Source organism: Leucoraja erinacea, chromosome 20 (genome assembly GCF_028641065.1).
Source record: "Leucoraja erinacea ecotype New England chromosome 20, Leri_hhj_1, whole genome shotgun sequence".
Classification (NCBI taxonomy): Eukaryota; Metazoa; Chordata; class Chondrichthyes; order Rajiformes; family Rajidae; genus Leucoraja; species Leucoraja erinaceus.
The window spans coordinates 1,216,499-1,240,000 of NC_073396.1; the positions used below are offsets into that span (position 1 = coordinate 1,216,499).

Here is a 23,502-nt window from a genome sequence, read left to right on the forward strand (position 1 = left end):
CCAGTGGACATTGTCAACGTGCTGCTGCTGAGCTGTGGGCTGGGCTAACAAGGACACTGTAGCTGACTGCACCACCGTTTAGCATGTGCTGATACATACAGGATGCATAAAGTAACTGGGGCAGGTAAATAAGCAGGTACATACCACGTTGTGAGGATTCTGCAGCACCTTGATGAGTGCGGGGTGGTTGTAACCTGGACAGTAAAACAGAACACGTTACCAACATGCCTCCATTTCTACATTACTACTGGCTGATTTTATTTTAGATTAAATTATTCATCAGCATTTAGAATACAGAAATTGAGCTCATATATTGATGGCAAATCAGTTGCATTTGCACAAGAAAACCATTGCAAGAATAAACAATGGTAATTTGCAGATTTGTATTGATCAGCTGTGTACTTGTTGATATGGCTCAATCAGATCTCAAATTGAAGAAAAATCAAATTCAGGAGATTGTCAAATAAGGAACTACAGCCAGCTGGATATCTACAAATGATAAGTTGATCAGGTAATGTCGCAGCTGGCAGCTTCTTAAGTTATTTCCAAACATATTCATAAGAGCAACAGCAAACATATTACCAGGTAGTAGATAAGATACAGCTTAGTTACGATTTTACAACCCATGTGCAAGGCTGAACGACACTGACAATTGTTGTGATGTTACATTTTACAATCGCATCGTGGCGATTCTCATAGGTCGATTGGTTTGTGATCCCAACTGCTCATGTTTGGCCCATATCCCTCTAAACCATTCCTATCCATGTTCCTGACCAAATGTGGTGATTGTACCTGCTGCAACTACCTCCTCTGACCATTGAATCATACACCTACCTCCCTCTGAGTGAAACGTTGCCCCTCAGGTTCCTATTAAATCTTTCCCCTCCCTTTAATCCCGCTGTATTCAGCAAGATTCTCATCCTCATATTTAACACCACTGCCTCGCCTCTTCCCAATCTCCGTGACTCTCCCAGCGGACAACCCTCGACAGAACACTATCACCGAAGCCCAATGGTCAACAAGGCCTCATGGTCTCTCACAAAATTAATTACATTATGGATTATGTTTGTGACGTTTCACAGAGTGCTGGAGTAACTCAGCGGGTCAGGCAGCATCTGTGGAGAACATGGATAGGTGACGTTTCACAGAGTGCTGGAGTAACTCAGCGGGTCAGGCAGCATCTGTGGAGAACATGGATAGGGACGTTTCACAGAGTGCTGGAGTAACTCAGCGGGTCAGGCAGCATCTGTGGAGAACATGGATAGGCGTACACATAGTCGGAGAGCAGGCTAGTTCAGTTTCAGTCCAGTTCAGTTCAGTTTATTGTCACGTGTGCCGAGGTACAGTGAAAAGCTTTTGTTGCGTGCTATCCATTCAGCGGAAAGACAATACGTGATTACAATTGTGCCATTCACAGTGTATATGAGAGCCGTGGGAATCACAGAGGCGGAGCAGTGGGAGATAGTCCCACAGAACTCCTGCCACTTCTGCAAGGCAGGCACACCTTGAGGAGATTTCCCAGTGGACCAGTGAAATGTAGACACAAGGAACATCAGGTGTTGGTTTACAAAAACAGACACAAAGTCCTGGTGTTACACAGCGGGCCGGGCAGCATCTCTGGAGACCATGGATAGGTTTACACATATTCTCCAGAGATGCTGCCTGACTTGCTGAGTTGCTTTTTTTTCCAGCACGGATGTTGATCTGTGAAGAATCTATGGGAGCGTTGTCTTCACAAATCGACATCTTTGATTCCTGTGCTAAGGTCAACGTCCAAAATGTCATTCCTCTTTGCCTTGCAGATTAAAACCTGGCCTTGACTGTGGTCATGGAGTTAGTTTGCGTTGCATTAGTTATTGTCAGCTGTTTGTGCACTGATTTCCTGGCATCAGGTTAATCACTGATTAACTGACATCGGGCGGTCAAGGTGGTGCAGCGGTAGAGTTACTGCCTTACAGCACTTGCAGTGCCGGAGATCCGGTTCGATCCCCACTACAGGTGCTGTCCGTACGGAGTTTGTACCTTCTCCACGTGACCTGCGTGGGTTTTCTCCGAGATCTTTGGTTTCCTCCCACACTCCAAAGACGTACAAGTTTTGTAGGTTAATTTGCTTGGTATAGATGAGAATTGTCCCTCATGCATGTAGGATAGTGTTAGTGTGCGGGGATCGCTGTTCACCGTGGACTCGGTGGGCCGATGTGCCCGTTTCCATGCTGTATCTCTAAACTAAACTGGCATCAGGTCTAGAGGTTCATGCTGAGCTCTGTCAGTTCTGATCTTGTTGAGTTGTAGAATGTAGAATCCTGGCCCTGTCACTCTGGGCTCTTCCTCAGGCCCATAAGATGGATTGAAAACTCCCATGATGCTGCCTCTCACATCCCCGTAGCCTGTGGTTAGCTGTAGCCACAAGGAACTGCAGGTGATGGTCTACGAGAGAGAAAAAAAGTACAAAGTGCTGGAGTAATTCAGCGGGTTAGGCAGCATCTCTGGAGGACATGGATAAATGACATTTCGGGTAGGGACCCTTCTTCACACCCTAAACGTCACCTATCCACGTTCTCCAGAAATGCGGAATGTACTCGCTGGAGTTTAGATGAATGAGGGGGAACCTCATTGAAACGTACAGAATAGTGAAAGTCCTGGATAGAGTGGATGTGGAGAGGATGTTTCCACTCGTGGGAGAGTCTAGGACTAGAGGTCACAGCCTCAGAATTAAAGGACGTACTTTTAGGAAAGAGATGAGGAGAAATTTCTTGAGTCGGAGGGTGGTGAATCTGTGGAACTCATTGCCACATAAGGCTGTGGAGGCCAAGTCAGTGGGTATTTCTAACGCAGAGATAGATAGGTTCTTGATTAGTACGGGTGTCATGGAATATGGGGAGAAGGCAGGAGAATGAGGTTAGGAGAGATAGATCAGCCATGATTGAATGGCGGTAGACTTGATGGGCCGAATGGCCTAATTCTTCTCCTATTCCTTTATGCCCTTATAACTTGCTGAGTTAACACTGCACTTTCTGTGTATTTAGCCTGTAGGCAGCATTTGATGGGACCCACGTGATATTAGCCGACGCTCACAAGAAACATAAAATTAATTTACCGCTGCTGACTGGGTTGCTAGGCAATAGCCATTAATTGTATTATTACTCTAACAACCTCCGTTTTAAATAACCTTTCAGACATGGTAGACAAAAATGCTGGAGAAACTCAGCGGGTGAGGCAGCATCTATGGAGTGAAGGAATAGGTGACGTTTCGGGTTGAATCCTTCGCTCCATAGATGCTGCCTCACCCGCTGAGTTTCTCCAGCATTTTTCGTCTGCCTTTGATTTTTCCAGCATCTGCAGTTCTTTCTTGAACATTTTAGATATGGCCAATCAATTTTCCAGTAAGGAGAGTATTAGTAAGTACGGTAAATATATATTTTACTGTGGACATAAATACATCTTTTACGGTAAATATGCCTTTTACATTGTTGCTTCAGTTTGAACACCTATCACCAGCTATTAGCATAATGAGATCCAGTTTAGCTGGTTATACAAAACATATCTTCATGCAGAGATTATAAACTTTGAAGTAAATCATCTGGATTAGTTTTTAAGCGTGTCACTTGAAGCCCTTTCCGTTGACTTCCCTACAACCATCAGATTCTTGAACCAAGTTCAACACTAGAACACTGCAGATCACCTCTGTGGCTTCACCATGGGTTTTATTTATAATTTTCTCATTATGTTTTTGTGTTAATAGCCTGTTATTTTTGCAGCCCTCTTCTCTTTTGCTGTTGTTCGTGTAAGATTGAATTTATTTTTTCAACGGACTGCCAAGAGTATTTTGAAACCGTCTTGCAAGACTTTTGTAGGCAACAACAAATCCGGTCACCTGATTCCTGTTAGCCACTAGCACTTAGAACACACTTCCGTACCACTTTGGCAGGAAGCCTTCAACTAATGGCGCAACACACTAAGATGCTCAACTCTCTCCATACTGTATTTTGCACAGCTTTACACTCAGAGGGCCAACGTGTACAGATGTGCGGGGTACATTGCCGTTCACACACAGAGGGGGGTGGGTGCCTGGAACGCACGCGCTGCCAGGGGTGCTGGTGGAGGCAGATGCGATAGTGGCGTTTAAGAGGCTTTTGGGTAGGCACATGTATATGCAGGGAATGGAGGGATATGGATTATGCGCAGGTAGATATGAGATGGACTTGTCACCATGCTCGGCACAGATATTGTGGGCTGAAGGGCCTGCTCTGTACTGTACTATGTTCTATGTTCTAGGCTTCCATCCAGCATTCAACACATGCATCCAGAACACAAACTGATTGTTTACCAAATAAATTAACATCCACCATTATTAATTTAGCATTTATAAACCAAATCCAGTCATTTTAAAAATGTGTTATTCGCAGCTCTCTTCTAAAAGGTCAATGTAGAAGATGAGTTCAGCCGTGGCAGTTTCAACATGACTGTGCGTGTACGCAAAGGTTTACATGGAAACCACTGATTATAGCATTTGTTCTTGCGGAGATGTCAAATTGGAGCATTCTGTAGAAACACAGCATGCAATTGGTGATGCCAATAGTGCAGCTGCAGTGTTGGGCAGCAGCAGTTGCATCTAATGGGACACAATCGTGCTGTTTGTGTGAGTTTGTGCAAACACTCACTGCCCCTGGGTCATTATTGTCACCCGTGTCGAGGGACAGCGAGACGGTTTTGTAACGTGCTGTCCAATCGAATTCCATCATACAGTACATGTGTACAATCGAGCCGCGTGCAAGTCCAGCTAGAGTGAAGTGCGTAGTACCAGACGGCCACTCCCTCTTCTTCTGAAAACGCACACCTCCAGATTCAGGGACAGTTTCTTCCCAGCTGTTATCAGGCAACTGAACCATCCCACCACAACTAGAGAGCGGTCCTGAACTACTATCTACCTCATTGGTGACCCTGGGACTATCCTTGATCGGGGTTTACCTTGCACTCCCAAATAACAAAAGACCCACCAATCACTGTGTATGGTATGTTCCACGTGTGTTGAGTGTAGTTAACTTGAAGGGCCCGCCCCAGCATGCCAGGTAATCCAAGAGTTCTCCCGAGTTTCTCCTGATTCGAACTCGGAGAATTACGGTAATAGCCGCTCGTAGGTACTCGGGGCTCTCGTGGACAACACGTTGAAAAATCTTCCCGAGCTTACCGCGTTTCCCGAGTACCTGCCGTTAGCGTTATGAACCGCTAAAGAGACGTCCCGAGCTCCGACGTACCCGCTTGGGAGAGCTCTTGAATTACCTTGTACAGTGGAACAGCCCCTTAACACAGATTGAGAATAAATCAGTAGTTGCGGGTTTTAAGTTCTCTGGTCACAGCGAGGCAGAATGTATTTCTAGTACGACAGGATGTGTAGATTTATTATCTTCCTCATTTGTGTCTTCTGTTATAATAGTTACTGCCAGTGCAAACCTTTTACTGGACAATTTAAGACAGATACAAAATGCTGGAGTAACTCAGCGGGTCAGGCAGCATCTGCGGAGAACATGGATAGGTGACGTTTCACAGAGTGCTGGAGTAACTCAGCGGGTCAGGCAGCATCTGTGGAGAACGGATAGTGACGTTTCACAGAGTGCTGGAGTAACTCAGCGGGTCAGGCAGAATCTCTGGAGGTGATGTTTTGGGTCGAGACCCTTCTTCAGAGTCAGGAGAGAGGGGATAGAGAGGTATAGACGGTACTTAGGAGAAATGAATGGAATATATGCAGAAAGCAACGATAATCATGGAATGGTGGAGCCCACAATGGTCCATTGTTGGCTGTGGGAGAACGTGCAATACAGACACTCAGGGCGACAGTAAAACCATCATGATGACGAGGGTGGGGGAGGGACAGAGAGAGAGAGAGAGAGGGGACACAAGAGTTACTTGAAGTTACCGCTGGTCTGTACGCTGTCGTTCCTATTCTCCACAGATGCTGCCTGACCCGCTGAGTTACTCCAGCACTTTGTGTCTGTCTTCGGTTTAAACCGGCATCTGCAGTTCCTCCCTGCACCTTTCACAACACAGTGAGTCGGGGGTCTCATGAGAATCCCACTCATGTACCACATGTAAATGTTCTAACATTTTATAATTCTTAAAAGGTAAAAAGAAATGGAATCCATGTGACAGCCACTCACTCCTGGGGTACAATCCCGTGTGTGATTCAATATTGCAGTGACATGGGTTTGTTCACTGCCTCTTGTACAGATTGCAGAATCCCTCGCGCTGCCTGCAGTGACCCCCATTAACTTCCTGTCACTGGTGATAAATGTCTCCTGAACACAAACAAATGCAGCACTAAAGCTGCGTGACACATCCCGTCCACAAACACCGCGCTAATCAATGGGCCAGAACTGGCTGAATGACGGAGATAACAGCACTGATTAGCCACCTGAGCATTTAATGATGTAACCCGCTAACAGTTCACACAGCTGAGAAGGGGCAATGCTTGTGGCAACGCTAACTATTGTTCCGCTCACATTGTGAGTTGGACATTTGGCGGCATAAATAAATGTGCCGGATTTCTGCCAGTCTAATTCACCTTTGGTTTTACTGCAAAACATTTCAAAGCACCATCTGACTCATTCTCATCGTTTCTGAGATGGTGGGAGACCATTGCCGGAATAGTCTTACCTCTCAGTGCTGGGGCCTCAGTTCTGGGCATCACAGCAATGCAGGGACACATCCTTGTACGGTACGGGTACAATGATGTGGGCGGAGCACCAGAGCAAATTCCTTGTATGTGAATACTTGGCCAATAAACTTATTTATTCATTCATTCATTCATTCATTCATTCATCCATGATGCTTCTTATCCAGTATGTACTGCACACACCCATCACTCTCCTGGTGAACATATGCTCCTCAACTTCCCCCATTTCCTTCCACCAATTACTTGAACTCTATGCCCCCCCTGACTTTTGACTCTTGTCAAACGAACAGAATTAGGCCATTCGGCCCTTCGAGTCTACTCTGCCATTCAATCATGGCTGATCTATCCATCCCTCCCAACCTAATTCTCCTGCCTTCTCCCCATAACCCTTGACAACCTTGCTAATCAAGAACCTGTCAATCTCTGCTTTAAAAATACCCAAAGATGACCTCCACAGAGTCTGTGGCAATGAATTCCACAGATTCACCACCCTCTGACTAAATACATTTCTCCTCATCTCCTTCCTAAAAGAACGTCCTTTATTTCTGAGGCTGTGACCTCTAGTCCTTGGTTCTCCCACTAGTGGAAACACCCTCTCCACATCCACTCTATCTAAACCTTTCACTATTCTGTACGTTTCAATGTGGCCCCTCCTCATTCTTCTAAACTCCAGCGAGTACAGGCCCAGTGCCGACAAACGCTCATCATAGGTTAACCCACTCATTCCTGGGATCATTCTCGTAAACCTCCTCTGGACACTCTCCAGAGCCGGCACATCCTTCCTCAGATATGGGGCCCAGAATTGCTCACAATACTCCTCGACTCCCCCACTAGTGGAAACATGGGCCTCTGGAAACTGGTACAGAACCCTCACAAATGTATACCCCGTCTTCCTCCTTCCTCATCTGATCCAAAGCAAATGGCCCCAAACTATCAAACCTTTTGTATGTATGTACAGGGCCCTAGTGAGACCACACCTGAAGTATTGTGTGCCGTTTTGATCCCCTAATTTGAGGAAGGACATTCTTGCTATTGAGGGAGTGCAGCGTAGGTTCACCAGGTTAATTCCCGGGATGGCGGGACTGTCATATGCTGAGAGAATGGAGCGGCTGGGCTTGTACACTCTGGAATTTAGAAGGATGAGAGGGAATCTCATTGAAACATATAAGATGGTTAAGGGCTTGGACACACTAGAAGCAGGAAACATGTTGGACCTTTGCGGTTAGAGTCAACCACTGATTATGTTTTTGAATCTTAGCGAGTGGGAAACAAAGAGAAAATTAACGAGAAAGACAAAGCGAGCAAAGGGGACAGTGAGAGGAAAATAATGAAATAGGGAACAAGATCAATTCTTAATAATCCTATAATAATTGATTTCTCTAAATTCAAATAATCCTTGCATGCCCCCTCTCTCCATCCCTCCTCCACCCAAGTCCTTGTACTAGTCGTCTTGTTCAGTCTCATTGTCACTTAGCCCACAGCTAACAGCCTTTATCATAATTCATTGCATATCTTTCATTCATTTGTTCTATACTGTGTCTCTCTATATCACCGTCTATATCTCTCCTTTCCCTCTTCCCTGACTCTCAGTCTAAAGAAGGGTCTTGACCCAAAACGTTACTCATTCCTTCTCACCAGAGATGCTGCCTGTCCCGCTGAGTTACTCCAGCATTTTGTGTCTACCTACCGTTTAATCTTCAACGGCACGACAATGGTCTATTTTCCTTTCAGCTGCTCAGCACAACGCTAGCCACTGATCCTTGCTGTTTGTCAGTGGGGCAGTGCAGCATGTGATGTCTCATCATGCCCCAGCAATCTTATTTTCATTAACATTGCCCATTCTTTAACTGCTGGAATTCTCCGACTAATGTTCGACCAAAAGGGATCTATTATCCTTTAATCCCCCAAACCATTCCCTGATGGTTGCAGTTACAATACAAAGTAGAGATGAGCAACAAAAGACAGAGATAGCCTACATTCTGGGAACACTGTAAACTGTGAGTAACCACCTGGTTAGTCACTATTGTTATTTTTAACAAAAGAAACGCCTTAAATTGAGAAATGTGGGCAGGCAGCTTGTGATGCTACACCTACACCCGATTATTTCATATTTCCTTCCAATTTAAGAGGCCAAGGAAAAACACAGTGCTGGAGTAACTCAGCGGGTCAGGCAGCATCTGTGGAGAACATGGATAGGTGACGTTTCACAGAGTGCTGGAGTAACTCAGCGGGTCAGGCAGCATCTGTGGAGAACATGGATAGGTGACGTTTCGGGTCGGGACCCTGCGATCAGTCTGAGGAACCTCACCTGTCCATGTTCTCCAGGAATGCTGCCTGACCTGATGATTTACTCCAGCATTTTGCGCCTTTCCTTGGTAAACCACCATCTGCAATTCCTTGTCTCTAAAACCTAGGAGGCCGTTCTGCCCATATGGGCTATGCCAGCTCTCCCATCCCCTCATTGACTCAGGCTGATGTTCTGCAGGTAATCGATCAACCAGCCATCTGTGGCAATGAGTTCCACAGATTCACCACTGGGGTGTTTGTGGCAATGAGCACTTGAGGTAAACGCACCCAGTCACAAAGAGAACATGGGAACTCCACACAGACAACAGATGGTCAGGATTCAATCTGTGTTGCTGGAGATGCAAGGCAGCAGTTCTGCAGCAGAGGGTGTGGGTTCATGCTGCCATAGGATGGAGTTGAAGCAACTACAATGTCAATGTTATGTGGGCAGGTACATGGATAGGAAAGTTTGAAAGCTATATGGGCCAAATGTGGGTAAATGGGACTAGCTTAGATGGGTCGACATGGATGAGTTGGGCCGAAGGGCCTGCTTCAGTGTTGTATGACTCTCTGCTTACTGTGTGGCTGAAGTGAGACTCGTTCCAACTCCAGCCCATTGGAAACTCAAAGCATCATTGGGCAAGTGTGTTGGACAACTCTGGGCCTCGACTCACTGGAGTTGAGAAGGATCTCATGGAAACCTACTGATTAATGAAAGGCCTGGATAGAGTGGACGTGGAGAGGATGAGTCCAGTAGTGGGAGAGTCTAGGACCAGGGGGCACAGCCTTGGAATAAAAGGACCTACCTAGAGGACCTCCCGTCTACCTCATTGGAGACCTTTGACCTTTCTTTAATCAGACTTCTATGCACTAAATCTTTGCACTAAATGACGTACCCTTTATACTTAGTCTTTGCATCCTGAATGGCCCATTTGTGTTCATGTATCGTCTTGTTCTTGACTGGATAGCATGCAAACAAAGCTAGTCACTGTATCTCGGTACACGAAGCAATTATAAAGTAAAGGGTCATCGTGCAACGGCAAGCGCTAGGCGTACGGCGTCAAGACGCTACGTATGGAGTCAAGACACTGTGTATGCCCGTCGAAACGCTGCGTACAGCCTCGATGCGGCTGCGGGCCGGCAGGCCGTTGCTGCGCGGGAATTTTTGGACAGTGTCAGTTTTCAGAGCCCCGCGCGATGTCGGGACCAGCCCCACACAACTCCGACGATCGAAGTGGGACCGGCCCCGTGAGGGCGTACAGCTCAAGCGACCACGTTAGGTCGTGCTTGCCGCATGGAGTCGCATGCTGGTGGGACAGACCCTTAACTTAACAAAATGAATGGAGATTAGGAGGAATTTCTTTAGCCAGAGGGTGGTGAATGTGTGGAATTCATTGCCACAGACGGCTGTTTGAGGCCAAGTCATTGGGCACTTTTAAAGTGGAGATTGATAGGTTATTGATTAGTAAGGGTGTCAAAGGTCACTGGAAAGGTTACTGGAAGAAGGCAGTTAGATCAGCCATGATTGAATGGCGGAGTAGATTTGATGGGCCAAATGGCCTAATTCTGCTCCTATATCCAATGAATTAGCAATTTACAGATTTTAGCTCAAGTGATAGCAGTGGATTTAAGGGGTGGGAGGCTGCAACCTTCACGTGGTCTGCTGTGTTTCGACCAATGCAATCAACCCGGCGTGCACAATCAAATAGAACACGTTGTCCTACAACTGTCGGCTGGTGCACGACATACGCAAGAAGAAGTGGTTTTAAAATTCAGTTAATAATCTGTAATTTAGAACGGCAACAGAAACATATTGTCTTTGAGATAAAGACCACATAATGATTGCCACTTTTCATTTCACTGCACATCTCGTATGTGTATGTGACGAATACACTTGACTTGACTTGACTTGATAAATAGTTGACTGTGGTAAAATCCCAGCTGGTTTGTGAATGCACTTCAGGGGAGGAAAGCTTACTCGGTGATGGAAGGAACTGCAGACGCTGGTTTACACCGAAGGTAAATGCAAAATGCTGGAGTAACTCAACGGGACAGGGCAGCATCTCTGGAGAGAAGGAATGGGTGACGTTTTGGGTCGAGACCCCTCATCAATCTCTGTGATCTACACATGACTCCAGACCCACCTATCTGTGATTGACCCAGAGAGTCAGAGTCAGGAGGATCCACGGTTCTCATGCACAGTGTGATAAGGCTGGACCGCCCGCCCGCAGAACAAGCTTCTCACTGACAATAAACAATCAACTACTCCAATCACCAACCTTGTACCTTGTACCTTGTGAAAAGTCCACCAGGAACGATACTGGAAGTTGGACAATTTTATACCGGGCAACTTTTACATTTACACCAAGCCAATTAACCTACAAGCCTGCACGTCTTTGGAATGTGGGAGGAAACCGAAGATCTCGGAGAAAACCCACGCAGGTCACGGGGAGAACGTACAGACAGTGCCCGTAGTCGGGATCGAACCCGGGTCTCCGGCGCTGCTTTTTGTTGTAAGGCAGTAACTCTACCGCTGCGCCACCGTGACTGCCCTTGAAACCTCATGACACCCACCAGAAAGGCTGCTCACAGTGAAAAAAGCCCAGTGAGGAAATGTTTTGCAGGGTAATGGCGATGTTATAAAAGGCTCGGTCAAGCGGTGAATCTTCCCAGACAACATGCAGCAGAAGGGGTTGTCCTTACCTATAGGGATGGAGGAGATTTGGGTGTAAAGGTCCAGCATCCTGTTACCGTCCACATCCACCAGGTAGTTGCCCCGACTCTCCTCATAGTCGCAAAAGAAGTTCACAGCACCAACGTTCTGAAACAGGGGAGAGAGAGACAAACTGAACTATAATGTGTGCAGTGTGTAGGAAGGGACTGGTTTAAACCGAAGGTAGACACAAAACGCTGGAGTCACTCAGCGGGACAGGCAGCATCTCTGGAGAGAAGGAATGGGTGATGTTTTGGGTCGAGACCCTTCTGCAGAAGGGTTAGGATTATGGGTCTGTCCCACTGAGGCGATGTTTTGGGAGACTACAGGCGACTGCCGCAACATCTTCAACATGTTGAACATTTTTCGGCGACAGTGGCGACAATTTTGTGTCGTATGTTGTTGTGCGTTCTGTTGTAGGTTGTCGCCAGGTGTCGTATGTGAATTCCATTCAATCTAGTCCCTGGCAGTCGCCTAAAAAGGCACCTAAGTGGGACAGGTCCTTTAGGGTTCTTCAGAAGGGTGTCGACCCGAAACGTCACCCATTCCTTTCCTCCACAGACGCTGCCTGTCCCGCTGAGTTACTCCAGCATTTTGTGTCTATAGTGTGCACAGGCAAAGACACACATTCACACGTTGCCAGACTCCAGTTCGGTTCAAGAAGGAAATTCAGCTGCTAGTTTACACCGGAGATTAGACACAAAACTCAGCGGGACAGGCATCTCTAAACTAAACTAAAGCCCAGCACAAGCCGGGATATGTACAGACGATTCTCCTTGTTCTCTGCACGAGTCATCACCCAGCTTTTAGTTTAGTTTAGTTTAGAGATACAGCGCAGAAACAGGCCCTTCGGCCCATCGAGTCCGTGCCGACCAGCGATCCCCGCACATTAACACTATCCTACACACACAAGAAACTAGGGCCAATTTTTACATTTACCAAGCCAATGAACCTATATACCTCTATGTCTTTGGAGTGTGGGAGGAAACTGAAGATCTCCGAGAAAACCCACACAGGTCACGGGGAGAACGTACAAACTCCGTACAGACAGCGCCCGTAGTCGGGATGGAACCCGGGTCTCCACCGCTATATTCGCTGTACGGCAGCAACTCTACCGCTGCGCCATCGTGATCTGTTGTTTCTCAACTACTCCCAGAGGTCAGATAGTGGCTCCCAAATTGTCGTGTGGATTACCTCCATCCAGAGAACATAGTCCTCACCCTGTGACAACTCCACCAGAGGGGCAGGGTAGCAGCAGGTCAAGGGTCAACGGATGTATTTAAGGCAGAGATAGATCGACTCATGATTAGTGCGGGTGTCGGGGGTTGTGGGGAGAAGGCAGGAGAATGGGGTTACAAGGGAGAGATAGATCAGCCATGATTGAATGGTGGAATAGACTTGATGGGCCGAATGGCCTAATTCTGCTCTAATCACATGATCTTATGGTCTTAATAAATGAGGCACGTTAGCCACAGAAGGATGGTCTGGAATTTTAATCACATCAGTGAACCGTGAAAGACTGTGGGTGTATCAAAGACCGGCTCTCTCTCTCTTTCTCTCTCTCCTCCTCTCCTCACACAATACAATCAAATGTCCTTCACCAGAACACCTACTAGTACTGATGCTTAGCAAAAGGCAGTTTAACTTCAGACTTGAAGAAATGAGGAACTTTATCTGACACGTATTACAATGTGAAATGACAGGATAACTAAAATTGTTCAGTGATGTTGCTTGATGTTGATGAATTGCCAACTTTGCTAAACAAAGGCACCTTTGTGCTGCGGAACTATGGCTTTATAAATCTTTTTAATAATGAGAACTGAGATTTAAGGAGGATTGAATGTTGATCTTCACAGAACAAGTAACTAATTGAAACACAAGACACATCTTCACTCCACTGCTGGTGGAAGCTGATTCTGAAACTGCAGAATTGCAACACATGAGTGAGTGGTTCTCAAACTGCTGTTTATCTCCAAACACTCTGCTGCCATCTGTTCTGTTAAAATGCTCACTTTTTTCTATATTCTTTCTTGCTGCCTTCAGCTGATATAAAGCTGGCCACTTGCCTGTTTCACAGCAGTTCAAATAAAATGCCAAAGAATGTTGCAACTCCAAAAGTAATAAAAAAAAATCTGAAAGATTGATTCATGTTTTGTGTGGAACCGATTTAGAAACATAGAAAATAAGTGCAGGAGTAGGCCATTCGGCCCTTCAATATGATCATGGCTGATCATCCAATATCAGTACCCCGTTCTGGCTTTTCCCCCATATCCCTTCATTCCCTTAGCCCTAAGAGCTAAATCTTTCTTTCTCTTGAAAACATCCAGTGAATTGGCCTCCACTGCCGTCTGTGGCAGAGAATTCCGCAGATTCACAACTCTCTGGGTGAAAATATTTCCGCATCTCAGTCCTAAATGGCCTACCCCTTATTCTTAAACTGTGACCCCTGGTTCTGGACTCGCCCAACATCTTGATATTATAGACAATAGGTGCAGGAGTAGGCCATTCGGCCCTTCGAGCCAGCACCGCCATTCAATGTGATCATGGCTGATCATCCCAATCAATACCCCGTTCCTGCCTTCTCCCCATATCTCCTGCACAATCCCCATTCTTCCTGCATCTAACATGTCCAATCCTTTAAGAATTGTATATGTTTCTAAAGATCTCCTCTCATCCTTCTAAATTCCAGTAACTACAAGCCCAGTTCTACCCATTCTTTCATCATACGTCAGTCCCAGCCTGGTGAACCAACGCTGCACCAACATCTGTGCAATAGACTGGTTCTTTGTGCTCCTTTTCTTCCCAGAATCGTATCATCTAACTCGGCATGACTCTAGATTCATATAATCCACAATCATATGTATTCACAAGACGTTGGATATGGAAAATGAAGGCAGTGTGAGAGGGAGAGGGAATATATGTAACTCGGCATGGATAAAGTGAACACTCACAGTCTTGTACCATGGGTAGAGGGTTCTAAAACTAGAGGGCACAGGCTTAAAGTGAGAGGGGGGAGATTTAAGAGGGACCTCAGGGACAATGTTTCCATTCAAGAGGGTAGAGTCCGTATCTGGAATGAGCTGCCAGAAGAGGCTATAGAAGCAGACTTTGAAAAGCCATTTCCACAGATTATACGGATGGGAAGGGTTTAGATATCGATGGGCCAAATGCAGGCAAATGGGACAAGCCCAGTATGCCAACTTGGTCGGCATGGACAAGATGGGCCGAAGGGCCTGTTTCCGTGCTGTACAGGCATACCATGTTTTGAGCACTTGCGCCCATTTCTGTGTCACTGAGATATCTTCAGCAGTGGATCTGTGGGGGTGAGAAGCAATTTGCTGAACAAGGTGCAAGACTGGAGGTGGACCTCTCATCCGGCAGGAGATTCCAGTGTCACCCCTACAGCTTACGTCCAGTTTAAATACCTCTCTCAAGAACCTGTCCACTGCCTACCGGAGAACAGAGACAAGAAGGCGGAGGTTGGTTGATCATGGGCTCCAAGGCGAGCACAGGTTGCCTGATGCAGGGGCCACCAGCTGATTCATGTGTTTACCAACTACACTTTGTAAGGGAGGCAAAACAAAAGCTCAATTTAAAAAATATGTTATTTTGCTACACAAGAGGTGGCACAGCGGTAGAGTTGCTGCCGTCCAACGAATGCAGCGCCGGAGACCCGGGTTCAATCCCGACTATGGGCGCTGTCTGTACGGAGTTTGTACGTTCTCCCCGTGACCTGCGTGGGATTTCTCCGAGATCATCGGTTTCCTCCCACACTTCAAAGACGTGCAGGTATGTAGGTTAATTGGCTTGGTAAATGTAAAAATTGTCCCTAGTGGGTGTAGGATAGTGTTAATATGCGTGGATCGCTGGTCAACGCGGACCCGGTGGGCTGAAGGGCCTGTTTCCGCGCTGTATCTCTAAACTGAGATAAACTAAAAAAAGACAAGATGCAGGCTGGAATTCTCTCAGTCAGAAGGAACTGCAGATGCTGGTTTACACCGAATATAGACGCAAAATGCTGGAGTAAATCAGCGGGACAGGCAGCATCTCTGGAGAGAAGGAATGGATGACGTTTCTGAAGAAGGGTCTCAACCCGAAACGTCACCCATTCCTTCTATCAAGAGATGCTGCCTGTCCCGCTGAGTTACTCCAGCATTTTGTGACGGTCTTCTCATAAGCTGGGATGTAGTCGTGATCTAATGGTGCTGACCTTTCCTCTTCACCTGTGATGCTGTTGTAACGCGATATTGTACACTTCAGTAGTTTGCTCTACCTGTTGTACTTGTGTATAGGATGACCGTACTCATGTACAGCAAAGTTTCTCACTGTATCTTGGTACACGTGACAATTAGAAACTAATACCTTTGGTGTATTTCATAGTCATGTGGCAATCTGCCAACTTGGTCACCCCTCCCCCCCCTCCCCGGTGTAGGGGGCTTGGTTTGTTGTCACCCCCCACCCCCCCTCACCCCCACCCACCCCACCCCGGTGTAGGGGGGGGCTTGGCTTTTGTTGTCCCACCACCCCACCCCGGTGTAGGGGGCTTGGTTTGTTGTCACCACCCCGGTGTAGGGGGCTTGGTTTGTTGTCACACCTCCCTGGTGTAGGGGGCTTGGTTTGTTGTCACCACCCACCCTGGTGTAGGGGGCTTGTTTTTGTTGTCACCCCCCCCCCCCACCCTGGTGTAGGGGGCTTGGTTTGTTGTCACCCCCCCCCTCCCCGGTGTAGGGGGCTTGGTTTGTTGTCACCTCCCTGGTGTAGGGGGCTTGGTTTGTTACGGTGTAGGGGGCTTGGTTTGTTATGTCTGGAGGCCACGTCCACACCAGGTCACATGGAAAGCTGTGGGACAAGACAGGACGCTGCTGATCTGGCCCTGGACTAACTCGAGGCTTTGTTGCCGGGTGTGCGGTGGGAATGAGCCAGAATGACCTCAAACTCTTTTCCCCATCCAGTTATCAACTCAAATATGTTAGAGGTGGCACGGTGGTGCAGCGGTAGTTGCTGCCTTACACCCAGGTTCGATCCTGACTACGGGTGCTGTCTGTACGGTGTTTGCATGTCCTGCTTGTGACCGCCTGGGTTTACTCCGGGTGCTCTGGTTTCCTGCCACACTCCATAAACGCACAAGGTGTAGGTTAATTGGCTTCTATACATTATAAATGGTTCCTAGTGTGTAGGATAGTGCTGGTGTAGAGGTGATTGCTGGCCAGCGCAGACTTGGTGGACCCGAGGGCCTGATTCCACACTCTATTTCTAAAGTCTTTGTATATCACTGCAACGCAAGGGACCTCCAGGTTCATTGTGAGCGGTATAATTGGATTGACAAAACAAAAACTGACCTGATTTTGTGTCTGCTTCAAGGTGATCTAACTCAGCACTCACCTCACATAATAATAAGGGTTGTGCAACAAGTGACTAGTTTTTCTGATGCTGTCGATGATCTTTGAAACCATTCATGTTACATGAACACTTTGTCACAGGGCTGTCTGCCAACCCGTTCCTAAGCTGGAAATCATTTATCTACCCGAGTTCTTGGTAAAACATGAAGGAACAAAGAAAGGTTGGAACTGAGAGAAAATCTGCTTGGTAGCTAATCACCAATCAAACATTTAATATTTACTTTAGTTTAGTTTAGAGAGATACAGCGCAGAAACAGGCCCTTCAGCCCACCGAGTCCGTGCCGACCAGCGATTCCCCGCACATTAACACTATCCTACTCACTCTAGCGCCAATTTTACATTGATACCTACAATTAACCTACAAACCTGTACTTTGAGTGTGGGAGGAAACCGAAGATCTCAGAGAAAACCCACGCAGGTCACGGGGAGAAGATAGAGACAGCACCCGTGGTCGGGATTGAACCCGGGTCTCCGGCGCTGAAAGCACTGTAAGGTGGCAACTCTACCGCTGTGCCACCACGCCGCGCCGCCCCATAATGCATCCAGCAATTCTGGGAAAGTGCTAAAAGAGCATTCCATTATATAACACGGCAATGTGGTGAATACTAACACGGCAATGTGTCCTCTGGTGGAAACTAATCCTGTTATTGTCCCCTTATGAGCAAAGAAACAGCAAGGACACTGGACGATAGGGTGGGTGGCACGGTGGCGCAGCGGTAGAGTTGCTGCCTCACAGCGCCAGAGTCCCGGGTTCAATCCTGACTACGGCTGCTGTCTGTACGGACTTTGTACGTTCTTCCCGTGACCACAGGGTTTCCTCCCACACTCCAAAGAAGTGCAGGTTTGTAAGTACATTGGCTTTGGTAAAAATTGTCATTGTCCCTAGTGATTGTAGGCCAGTTAAGAATAAGGGGCAAGCCATTTAGAATGGAGATGAGTTGTGAGTCTGTGGAATTCTCTGCCTCAGAGCGTGGTGGAGGCCGGTTCTCTGGATACTTTCAACAGGGCTCTTAAAGATAGCGGAGTCAGGGGATATGGGGAGAAGGCAGGAACGGGGTACTGATTGGGGATGATCAGCCATGATCACATTGAATGGCGGTGCTGGCTCGAAGGGCCGAATGGCCTACTCCTGCACCTATTGTCTATCGGTGGGGCCAAAGGGCCTGTATCCGCCCGCTGTATCTCGAAACCAAACTAATAGCAGGAGTGGATGACCAGAGCCTCCCTCACATTCAGTAGGGTCAGAATTGGCCGTTGCTGCCCCAACCTCCCTTCTGTACCACAAGCTGCAGTCCCTCGATTAAATGATAGCAAGTAAGAGCACAGCAAAACTCTCTCTGTCTTCACTACATCTGAAGCCTTCAGCTAATACTTGAAATTCCAAGTAATGGACAATATTTAATTACCGAGGAAATACGCACGAAGACATATAAACATATAAACTGTGTGGAATATTCAAGAAGGAACTGCAGGTGCTGGAGAATTGAAAGTAGACAAAAGTGCTGGAGAAACTCAGCGGGTGCGGCAGCATCTATGGAGCAAAGGAAATGGGCAACGTTTCGGGCCGAAACCCTTCTTCAGACTCTAAACTGTGTGTATGCAGGAGCTTGATCCTGACAACATGTACACGCAAGACAGTACGTACCGTCAAATGGAAAATAGCCAAGGCGTGCAAGGAAGTTGCCCAGAGTCCTCACATGCAAAGCAACAACAGTTAATGTGACACATGTTGCAGCTTACCTGAAACTCGCTCAGCTTCTTCATTAACTCCTGTAAATAATCACACAGAAATAACAACTTAATAAATGTCCAGAAAGCAGTGTCTTGCCCTTTGTCGCGGCACGCACAACCTACTTCCCTTGAACGCACAATGAGATCAGCGTTACGTCCAAGTCTGGACAGTGAACACCATTGTGCTGTGCTTTGTGCAGAGTACTGGCCTGAAGTTCTTCTCAGCCAGAGTCTGTACTTGTGTACTCTCTGGCAAAGCTTACTCAATATCCGTGCCGAGCAGAAACAGCGAGAGATTTAAGAGCCACCTCAGGGGCAACATTTTCACTCGGAGTGTAGTCCGTATCTGCCGTGAGCTTCTAAACATTTCCTATCCATGTACCCGTCCAAATGTCTTTTAAATGTTGTTATAGTATCTGCCTCAATTTCCCCGTTGCCTCAATTTAGTGTGATTGGAGCAGAATTAGGCCATTCGGCCCATCAAGTCTACCCGCCATTCAATCATGGCTGATCTATCCCTCCCTCCTCATCCCATTCTCCTGTCTTCTCCCCATAACCCCTGACATCCGTACTCCTCATGAATCCACCTATCACTGCCTTAAAAATATTCCGCCTTCTGTGGCAATGAATCCCATGGATTCACCACCCTCTGACTAAAGAGATTCCTCCCCATCTCCTTCGTAAAGGAACATCCTTTAATTCTGAGGCTGTGCCCTCTGGTCCTAGACTCTCCCACTCGTGGAAACATCCTCTCCACAATTGCTGTGGTTTCAGAATACTGTCGCACCGACGTACCCGAGATCGTGGACCGGGGACTTCTGTTTTCATTAACGGCCCATCAAACTCCACATCCACATCGCCCTTGTTGGCCGGCTGGCTAATGTATCGAGATCCTTCACAAAATCAAAACACACATAATGATCACTCCATTTGTTTCCGGGAAAGATGTGCAGTGAGTTTATAAAACACTCGCACTGAACAGCATGTGTTGATGTATCACGACACACAATACTCCACAACCCAGCACACGTGGTTAGGATTGTTAAACTACCAGCTATACAATTGTTAATGGCCTAATCAAAATATTAATATTACTGGTTAACATTTGTGGGTTTAAATCATTGAACTGACAATTTGAAAGCTGACCCACAAGGTTGTCTGTCCATTCCCTCCACAGACGCTGCCTGACCCGCTGAGTTCCTCCACCACTGTATTTAGCTGGTGATTAATTTTAGCTCTTAGGGCTAACAGAATCAAGGGATATGGGGAGAAAGCAGGAACGGGGTAATGATTTTAGATGATCAGCCATGATCATATTGAATGGCGGTGCTGGCTCGAAGGGCTGAATGGCCTACTCCTGCACCTATTTTTCTATGTTAATCTATCAAGGTAGTTTTGCCTGCGGGATCTCGTTCTCTCCTAACTATCTCCACCCCCTCCTCCCCACACGATCTCAACGATGTCAGAGGCTTCAGGAAGATGTTGGGAAGAGATCGCAGCAGAGGATTCATGCAACGTATGAGTCTGGACTGAGTTCAAATCACACAACTGTTAACGAGAACATTTGGGCCAAGTGTTGTTAATGCGTGAGAGTATTCAAAATGAACCTGCCGTTTGTCTCTGCGGTTCCCACATGCATGAACTGCACTTCATTAACAGCTCCCCCTTGTACCATTAGCTGAGCCTAGCCCAGCTTGGATGGATTGCCCATTAACCAGAACATCCAAGGGCTGACTGACGTCCAGCATCATGAGCAAGACTGGAGCTACTCTGAGACAAGGAGGTGGAGAAAGGTTCATCCAGCTTTAGACTTGTTGCCAGGATGAGGGTGTGAGCTACAGGGAGACGGTGAGTAGGCTGAGACTCGCAGGAGGATGAGGGGTGATCTTATAGAGGTGCCAAAATCATGAGAAGAATAGATTGGATAGATGCACAGAGTTTCTTGCCCAGAGTAGGGGAATGGTGGACCAGAGGACATAGGTTTAAGGTGAAGGGGGAAAAGATTTAATAGGAATCTGCGGGGTGACATTTTCACACAGAGGGTGGTGGGTGTTTGGAACGAGCTGCAAGAGGAGGTAGTTGAGGCTGGGACTATCCCAACATTTAAGAAACAGTTGGACAGGTTCATGGATAGGACAGATGTAGAGGGATATGGACCAAACACGGGCAGGTGGGACTAGTGTAGCTGGGACATGTTGGCCGGTGTGGGCAAGATGGGCCGAAGGGCCTGTTTCCGCACTGTATCACTCTGTGACTATGTAGTTGGTGCAGAAGCTTTCTAAAGCAGGATCCCATCACTGCACAAGACGCAGCCTTTGATTTGCTCTTGCAACCACAGTGATTAATTATCTGGTGTCAGCAAAGTTTCTGGCAATGATATTGGCAGGATGCTAATCGAGGAGGATCCTGCAGTCTTCCTTCTGCATTCTACTTGTTTCATCCTCAAACAATTCCGGAAGATTAGTCGAGCATGATTTCCCCTTCATAAATCTATGCTGACTTTGACTAATCCCGTCACTGCTTTCCAAATGCGCTGCTATAACATCTTTAACAATCGACTCCAGCATCTTCCCCACTACCACTATCAGGCTAACTGGTCGATAATTCCCTGTTTTCTCCCTCCTTTCTTAAAAAGCGGTTACATTGGCTACCCTCCAGTCCATGGGAACTGATCCAGGGTCGAAAGAACATTGGAAAGTGATCACCAATGCATCCATGATTTGTAGGGCCACCTCCTTGAGTACTCTGGGATGCAGACCATCAGGCCCTGGGGATTTATCAGCCTTCAGACCCAACAGTTTACTTAATACCATTTCCTGACTAATGTGGGTTCCCTTCAGTTCCTCCCTCCCACTAGATCCTCGGTCCCCTAGTATTTCCGGGAGATTGTTTGTGTCTTCTTTAGTGAAGACAGAACCAAAGTACTTGTTTAACTGTTCTACCATTTCCTTGTTTCCCATTATAAATTCACCTGTCCCTGACTGTAAATTCACCTGTCCCGGACCTACATTTGTCTTCACTAATCTTTTCCTTTTTACATATCTAAGGATGATAACTACACAAGCAAGGATACTGCATTTCTCCAGTAATGTAATGATCCAGATTATATACACAAAGTTAAGGGCTTTATATGTTTTCATGCACATGTACTTCGAAGTATTTGCTGTAACATAAATCTGTTGTATAGGTTTTCTTCTTGGAATACACATCGGAACAGGTTTAATGATAGAACAGACAGAAATCTATCCAGAGATCCTTCCTCTCGTCAGTGACACAGAAAGCAGGTAAAGAGTTCCCAATGGAGGCACGAGGACACAGATACACCACTGCACACAACAGCTATTTCTGTGAAGTGACGCCTGCCAGAGCAAATCAGGTTTCGCAGAAGACCGTTTCCCCTAGACATTACTTGGCTGCTGTCCTAGAAAGCCACATCTGCTACGTGTAACGTTCAACTCAAGGAAAAACACCACCAACCAGCCAACAGCATAATATGTTGCCCCTGCTCCATTATCTAAAGGGGCTGCTCCTTGCCTTCTGGCTGAACTTCTCACCCACCATCCTCATCTTTGGACACCCTGTGCGTAGGGGAGAGGGTAGGGCTGAAGATGTCCTGGTCGGGTTGCTCCTGGGCCTGGCCAAGCTGGCCATCCGCGAGTCACAGCGCCAGGCGGAAGAGGGCTCTGCCCGAGCCGGCTGCCCGCCCCTTTACCGGGGCTACGTCCACGCCCGGGTGGGATTAGAGAGGGACTACACCCTGTCCACGGGCACCCTGGGGGGTTTCCGGGACGGCTGGGCACCGCGGGGGGGTGGTGGGATGTATCCTGGACACGGAGTGTAACATCGTTGCAGAGTAGTTTATTCAGTATATTTGTTTGTTGTGTATTATTGTGGTGGGTTGTGGTTTGTTTTATTGTAGTGTAAATATTATCTTTAATAATTGAATAGATTTGGGGATTTTTTTTAAACGCAGCATAATATGTGCAGGAAAGAACTGCAGATGCTGGTTTAAACCGAAGACAGACTCAACATGCTGGAGTAACTCAGCGGGACAGGCAGCATCTCTGGAGGGAAAGAATGGGTGACAGTTTGGGTTTAGACCCTTCTTCAGAATATGTTTAATTAAATACAGTGAGATAGTTCCTTTTCCTCCGCTTGTGTGTGTGTGTGTGTGTGTGTGTGTGTGTGTGTGTGTGTGTGTGTGTGTGTGTGTGTGTGTGTGCGAGGGTGTGTGTGTGTGTGATAGTGTGTGTACATATGTGTGTGCGCACGTGTGAGTGAGTGTGTGTGTGTGTGTTTGGTTTGGTGTGTGTGTGTGTGTGTGTGTGTGTTTGGTTTAAAATGCAAGTCAAGAGCTGTGTGCAATACTGTCCAGGAGATAAGTAGTAAACAGTGCCGGAAATGTCAGGCCTTTTTATATTTAGCAAGTCAAAGATGCTGCTGAGGCTTTAATGAAGGTCGGGGGTAAGGGGGATAAATAATCCCTGTAGAGGAACAACTTGACTTCCCTCAAGCACACAAGGCAAGTTTAAAGCTCTACAGAATACTGAATACATGTAACCCGTTGCAATTGTGTCCATATCCTGATTTATGTAAAATTTGCGTTGAAAATCCACTGAGATGAAGAATTAGATCCAATCATATTGCTGTATCTATTAAGAAAGACGAGGAATTTCTTTAGCCAGAGAGGACGGTGAATCTGT

General features: G+C 46.9%; 1 protein-coding gene across 3 annotated transcripts in view; it reads right to left on the bottom strand.

Annotated features, from left to right (window-relative positions):
- abat (4-aminobutyrate aminotransferase) overlaps nt 1-23,502 on the bottom strand; it is an 82,651-nt gene that overhangs the window by 21,873 nt on the left and 37,276 nt on the right. For all 3 annotated transcript variants that reach the window (XM_055650990.1, XM_055650989.1, XM_055650988.1), the window contains exons 3-6: nt 19,595-19,692; nt 18,809-18,838; nt 11,660-11,777; nt 145-194 (exon numbers count right to left, since the gene is read on the bottom strand). In XM_055650990.1, coding sequence (XP_055506965.1) covers nt 145-194; nt 11,660-11,777; nt 18,809-18,838; nt 19,595-19,692 — 296 coding nt within the window. The remainder of the gene's footprint in view (nt 1-144; nt 195-11,659; nt 11,778-18,808; nt 18,839-19,594; nt 19,693-23,502) is intronic.